Raw genomic sequence first — 7500 nt, forward strand, 5'->3', positions numbered from 1 at the left:
ACAATAAATTCGATGGTCAAACTAAATTTGATATTTACTGTGTAAACCCGCAGTAACGTCCACCACATTTGGGCATCAGCTTTTCAGTGTATTTGCTTTAATACTCTCTGTGATTAATGAACATCATCTGGTTCAGTAAGAAAAGTACCGTAAAGTCTACTGCTAGAGCCAAAGCTTGGTCATGCGCAAAACCGTCAAACTGTCCCTTTAAGGGTTTGCAGTCATATATAGAATCATCAATTTTGCTGAGCGTGGACAAAACTTGTCAAATGGCTGCTCGGCCAATTTTAGAGCAATACAACACTTACCCTTGAGTCGTTTGACAGCTACTGACAGCTGCTGCCCGTCAATTCGTAAGTAGTATCCTTTATTTACGATACCAAACTCTCCTCCTCCTAGCCTCTCGTGTGTTAGGATGATCCTATCGCGAGGAATTTCCCAGTTTCGATTGCATGTAGCCATTGTCGTTAAGTACAGTTCATTATCAACGGCATCTTGTCCGTCAGTGGTAGTTACTGTGCCGTCTTGAGTGGAGCTTATGCTGACGATACTTGCTTGACTAAGGGGCAGATCGTTTATGATATCCACGTCATTTTTAATATGAAGCTGGATAAGTTCTTCGTGCCTAATTAGCTGTTTTTATGAAATAAAACAACAAAACTGCAAATGTATAAAAATAAATAGTGAAAGTTAGCTCCATTAAACGAATTAAGTAGTGCTTTCTGTCAATGGTGACTTGGAAATTATAATCTTCTCGGAATGCTGAACACGTAGCACTGAAGAACTTTGCTTAGAGTATGGATGTAAACCTTTTAATTTGTTCGCCAATCTTTGTTCCTAGAGGTCTAAAGCATACTTTTTCTCTCTTGATTTTCCAAACAAACATGTCTTTCTCCATCGTTTAATTTTGGTTGCACAGCTTCCGAAAATGTCTTTGAAAATTCATTATAGTTTTGTTACGGTTACGGTTAATTTTAGGGATTAAAATCCACGCAGTCTAAAGTGAATAACCACAGGGGAATCTTTGTTCAGTTGTTTGTCTCATTACCAGAAGAATATCGTTTTCCAATCAGTCAGCCAAGAATAAAGTCTTGCATATTAAAAGTTTATTGCATAATGAGCTATTTCTGAAAAATTGAATGCGATATTTCAGATAACGGCTGAACAGTGATGCTTTGAAAATTTGAAATTTTGCAAATAATGTATTGGATCAAATGCGCTTTTGTTACCCAAGACAAATTAATCTACCTTTCAAAGTCAATTTGTAAACATCATGATGCTTGAGTCAATTGCATCTAGCATCGGACACTAAAAGTAAACAGTTTCTGGATAAAAACCAAAGCTCAAAATCTTAACAGACAGGTTTAAAGCAAACACACTCTCAAAATCTGAAGAAAAAAAGGGAGTGATTTTTCATCATAGTACCATTTTAACAAACGTTTTTGCCATGCACTATTTCTTGACACAGAAACTATTGTTGAGGAATTTGAATCTTTGCGATTTTTTTCACAATAAACTCAGAATCGATTACACTGTCAACGTAACAATTTATAGAATTTATATGGCAAAAATTAAATGACAAAAAATGGGTTAATCCTAGTTTGTATTGACAACCTGACACGGCCGTTGGCCTGGTGACAATTTCACAACCTTCGGTAATCTGTTTTTTTCTCTCGCCCCCACGGGGTTTTGAGGTGTAAACCCTTCGTATCCAATAGCCAGTCGCGTTTCTTGTTATGATTATATATTATTATTAATATTATTATTATTAATATTATTAGTATTATTATTATTATTAATTTATTATTTATTTATTTGTATTTATGTATTTTATTTTTGGCTATAATACCTTTAATTACATCGATAGGTAGATAGGGTTACCCCTTGATTTAAATTATTATCGAGAATTTATCTGGAGAAAAATTACTTGCTTTCTGCTGTTCTGCCAAGTTATCAAAGCTGAAAATAACCGAACTTGACGAGTCGTCCTCAGCTTTCAGCTGATGGCTCAGTGTTCATGAGTAGTGTAGTGCTTGTCGTGCGGGCGACCGGGTTCGATTGTGCGTGAGGTCTGATTTTGAAATTCATGTGTTTTTGCGTTGCTTTATCTCACAGAAACGTTTTTGAGTTTCACTACCGGTCATTTAGTCTTCTTCAGACTTGGACCGGTTACCGGCCATATAGCCACAGCGTTCCTAATGTTTTCTGACAGGTCAGTTATTTGCACTGTTTAATGATATGGAAGACATTTCATTAGAGCCTCTTTTATAACAAGGACCTGAAAGAAGTTAGTGCGTTTCCTCATAAATCGCTTTCGTTTAGTTGCAATAACAAAGATTGGTTAAAGCGAAGTTAATAACAACAATGATGACAATTTGATCAGTTTCTCTGCAAACCTGCGTGCGATGTTCTGAAAGCGATCAACACATCGCATTCTAATCACTCGAATGTCTGCAAGAAATAGAACGGTTTAAATGGATTTTTTTTTTCAGCTTTGATCACATGGCAGAGCAGCGGGAAGCAATTAATTTTTCTCTGAGTAAACTCTTGACAGTAATTTGAGTCAAGTAATATTTGCATGTTTTCGTATTTGAAAAACGCGATCGCCTATTCGAGACAAAGGGTTTCGACGTCAAAAGCCCGTGGGGACGAGGGAAAGATCCAGATTGACGAAGTTTGATCCTGGATCCCTACCCCTATGACTCTGGGCCTTTATGCTATATCGTTTGTTATTGATCTTTACGTGAGAGTGGACAAAAGGCCAAATCAAGCCGATTTTTCGGAATAAATCGTCCTCGATCGCGGAGCGAACACTGGCTTCAGAGGTTTCGACTTTCCACCCTTGTCTTCTTTTAATGAATTGAAAACTAGTCTCCCACGATGACGTTCTTAAGGCTTCCTCACGTGTTCCTCCTCGACTAACGTCTGCTAACACGAAAAACCATTGCCGTTCGTGGATTACGGATCAATCAGAGGCCGTTTTCCAGCGTTGAGTAAACTCGTGTTTGGTATGGCGTTCTTTACTGCACTAGATTGGCTATGCGCAACACAATTAGTCAATACTGATTTTTTTTTTTTTTAATAGTGAGCAAACAGCTGTTGAGGGGAATTGGTTTTTCGTTTCAGCAGATGTTCGTGGTGGAGGAACGCGCGTTACGAAGCCCCAAGAAAGCCTGCGTAGGAGGCTATTGTAAACTAGGGATAAGCCGATCTTTTTCGGCATTCCATGTTTCCCATATAAACCCCACAAATCGTTACGTTGACTTAGTAATCGAATAATGAGTTCAGGGTCAATTGTGGTTAAACACATTTTGGAGCACTCGTTGTTCGCTGCCGCCGGGACGCTATCTTAGAACCTTCAGAATTCAGGCGAAAAAGAAAAAAATGCGGATGATTACTTCAAATGAAGAAATTTGTACGGAAGAACAAATATTCGGATTAAAAAAAAACAAAAACAGTACAAACATGTTATCATCCGAAAATGTTTCATGACGTACATCAAAGCAAAAGCTGAAAATTACTCCAATTGAGAGCACTTCACGACCACGAGGGCAGACCCGTTTTTGGATGCTCGAACCCAACCTCACCCTGAGAGTTACAGTCCCGCGAAAAATACTCGCCAATACACTGAATGCAAATATGGCGGATCACTCGGTTGGCCAGGGCCGAGCTGCTGGTAATCGAGGTTAGTGAGGACAGGCTTTTGTTTGTTACGAATGGCTTAAGGTACACTAACAGAGGACGATATTCTCGGATCGTATCTTGTAGGAAGATCGCCAGCAAAATTAATAAAAACAACAAAAACAAAAAAAAAACAAAAACGAAGAGTTTGTATCAAAAATAACTTACGCTTACACACACATATACATAGAAGGCAATTGCGAGGCAACAAAAATAATATTGCTTTAGGTAGAATTTGTACAACCTTTCCCCTAAAAAAATATTTGGGCAGAATTTTCTCGGATTGATTCGAAAGTGAGGGTTGAATATTTGATTAGAAGATGCAATTCGTGTGAAATAGTGTTGATCAGAGACTAAGGGTTTATTGATTTTAGCACTAATGTATTCGATATGATTATGCCATGATAAATGCTGATCTAAATAACTATTTCTAGGCACTAATCAGCTAACATTAACGGACGAAGTAGATTGTAATCAACATATTTGGATTTCTTTAAATGTAAAGTTAGCTTGTTAGTACAAAGCCATTTGTAAAATAAAGTATTAGGTTGCCCAAAGTTAATGAGTAATAAAAGTTCACCAATATTTTTATTTGAAGCTGTCAGCCAAGTATCATCAGCAAAGGGTCTCATAGAAAAGAGATTGGAAGCTTGAGGAAAGGCATTGATATAGATTAAGAACAATCAAGGTCCAAGAATGGAACCTTGAGGTACCCACCAAGAGACAGAAGCAGTATCAGCAAAGACATTGTTTAAAGGCACTCCAGAAGTTCCGCAAGGAAGACAGAGGTTGACCACGGCCGCAAACCAAAACACGCTGAAAAAGTCAGAGAACGAGTAAAACAAATTAAGTGTTACGAAAAATAGTATTGCGTGACAAGCGTTACTGTCTAGAACCTTCGCGCGAGTTCGTAGTTTGTTTATATTTAGGTTTGTACGTAAGCGTTTCTAAAGCGGGGTGTTTTGTAATCTTTCTATTATTAGATTCATTACTAATTTAGAAAGTTCTAGAAGTTTATTGTCAGAGTATATAAGTAGACGAGTCCAAGCGGAGTGTTTTTCTAACTAGTTTTTCACAAGCGAAGAGAGTTGGCGTTGGCCGTGTTCAGTCAAGTGTGACAGAAGCTGTGTGCATTCAAGTTGGCGGAGGCCGTGTAAGTTTGTCGAGTACGAGTTATTCAGAGTTTTACTTCGTGGAAACTACGTTCATTTTTGGAATAAATCTTCTTGTTGTTGTTCCGACAACCCTGCGTTCAGTTTAGTTTGCAAACTACCTTTCCTCAAAACATTCGAACTCGTAACATTGGGGGCCTGTCCGGGAGAGGAATTCATTTGTTTGCCGACTACAGAAACCAGGAAAGGATCACAACTTGGAAGGAAGTAGCGACGCTGTGGAAAAGGTTGTAGCGAGTGAAAGAGCCGTGGAATTTTAGTGCTGTGAAAATGGAGAAATTTATTCAGCTTGGCGAAAAGTTTGGTCTGGAAGGAGAAAAGCTGCTTGAATTTGTGCGTGAACAAGAAGAGAAAGAAGACAAACGTAGAGAGGAAGAACGTGAAGAAAAATGCAGACAATTGGAGGAAGAAAAACAAGAAAAACGAAGACAATTGGAGGAAGAAAGAGAAGAAAAACGTAGGCGGTTTGAAGAAGAAAAAGAAGAGAAACGTCGATTACTTGAAGAAGATAAAAGAAGAGAAGACGAAGAGAGAGAAACCAGGCGACAAGAACGCGAACTAAGAAAATTGGAGATGGAAGCCGAGCTGTTGAAACAGAAAGAGGCTATTGAAGCGGCAAAAAGAGAACACGAGTTGGAGATTGCACGTTTGGCTGTGGAGAATGCTGACAGACGTCCTGAAGCGAGAGAGGATCGGGCTAAGGCACCTAAACTCCCCTCGTTTGTTGACGGTAAAGACGATTTGGACGCGTATTTGCAGAGGTTCGAGAGATTTGCCGAGACAGCTAAGTGGAAAAGAGATGGATGGGCATCGAAGCTCAGTGCTCTGTTGTCTGGACGGGCACTAGAAGTGTATTCACGTCTATCGGAGGACGCAGCTAAGGATTATGACAAGGTAAAGATTGCGTTAATGAAGAGATATGACCTTACCGAAGACGGCTATCGTCGAAAATTTAGGGCATCCAAACCAGAAGTTGACGAAAGTCCGGAGCAGTTTATTGTGCGACTGGACAGATACCTGTTACGGTGGCTAGAGCTTTCGGATACTGCGCGAAGCTTTGATGGTCTTAAGGACTTGATCGTGAAAGAACAATTTATTGACTCTTGCCCTAAGGATTTGGCAATTCACCTGCGAGAAAGGGCACCTGAGACTCTAGCAAAGATTGCGAAGATCGCTGACCAGTACTTGGAGGCTCATGGTAAACATTTGTTCAGCTCAGCGAGCAGAAAGCCAACAGTGCAGCCTGAGAGGGAAGAGGCGAAGAACATGCAGATTAATCCACCAGCTCTGCATTGCTTTAAGTGCAACACCCGAGGTCATAAAGCCGTCAACTGCCCAACCCTAACAAGAAAGTGTTTCCTATGTGGTAAGCAGGGACATGAAGCTAGAAACTGTCGATCAGGTGGACGCAGATCAGGAGGACAAAGTAAGGATGGTAACCCTGTGCAGCGTGGTCAAGTAAGTGCCAGTTGTCTAGTTCAACCACCTGAGGATAAACCTACTGATGAAGAAGTTAAGGCCTGTATTAAAGATGATAAGCTGCTGTTAGCCTGTGGTAAGAAGATTCCATTGTTGAGTAGTGCTTGTGTTGAACCGTTGACTGGAGTGAGAAGTAAAATGCCTGTCGTGAAAGGTAGAGTTGGAGAGAAGCCTGTTGATGTCCTGAGAGATACTGGTTGTAGTGGAATTGTAGTAAAGAGGGAACTTGTGCCCGAGGATCAGTTTACTGGCGAATTTAATGTTATGCTGCTCATTGACAATACGGCAAGGAAAGTTCCCATCGCAAAGATTGACGTTGATACACCTTATCTCAAGGGCCAGGTGGAAGCGCAGTGTCTTCCCGATGCTGTTTATGATTTAATTATTGGTAATGTACCAGGCGCAAGAGCCGCTGACGACCCAGACCCAAGCTGGCAAGCTCCTGTACAAGAAGCTTGTGCTGTAACCACGAGAAGTCAAGTTAAGAAAGCTGGAGAACATATTCCGTTGAAGGTACCAGATACCAAAGAAAGTCCTGTAGTTGATAGAGAAAAGCTCAAGCAAATGCAGCGTGATGACGAGAGTCTACAGAAATTTTGGGAGAAAGATGACGTAGTTGTGAGAGGCCAGGCTGAGACTTCATTTGAAGTGAAAGGTGGAGTTCTGTACCGCGTCTACAAGCACCCTTATGTGAACGGAGGTAAACCCCTGAAGCAGGTTATGGTTCCTGTGCAGCTGAGAAGTCGAATAATGGAACTAGCGCACGGATCGATCATGGGAGGTCACATGGGAATAAAGAAAACGACTGATAAGATTCAAAGCGCGTTCTACTGGCCAGGAATTCAAGGGGACGTGACTCGTTATTGCAAGTCCTGTGATGTATGTCAGAAGACAGTTAACAAGGGTTCCGTACCGAAGGTTCCCCTAGAGAAGATGCCATTAATTGACAAGCTATTTAAAAGAGTAGCAATCGACCTGGTTGGACCTATTGTTCCCCCGAGTGAGGACGGTCATAGATATATATTGACATTGGTCGACTTCGCAACTCGTTATCCTGAAGCTGTCCCGCTGAAGAACATTGATACTGAAACTGTGGCGGAAGCGTTGGTGGATATCTTTAGTCGTTTGGGAGTGCCTGAAGAGATCTTGAGCGACCTTGGTACGCAGT

General features: G+C 40.7%; 1 protein-coding gene across 4 annotated transcripts in view; it reads right to left on the reverse strand.

Annotated features, from left to right (window-relative positions):
* Positions 1-7500, reverse strand: part of LOC138060133 (fibroblast growth factor receptor 4-like) — a 72920-nt gene that overhangs the window by 14092 nt on the left and 51328 nt on the right. For all 4 annotated transcript variants that reach the window (XM_068905850.1, XM_068905848.1, XM_068905849.1 and 1 more), the window contains exon 7: positions 309-633. In XM_068905850.1, the coding sequence (XP_068761951.1) occupies positions 309-633 (325 nt within the window). The remainder of the gene's footprint in view (positions 1-308; positions 634-7500) is intronic.

Source organism: Montipora capricornis, chromosome 8 (assembly GCF_036669925.1).
Source record: "Montipora capricornis isolate CH-2021 chromosome 8, ASM3666992v2, whole genome shotgun sequence".
NCBI lineage: Eukaryota > Metazoa > Cnidaria > Anthozoa > Scleractinia > Acroporidae > Montipora > Montipora capricornis.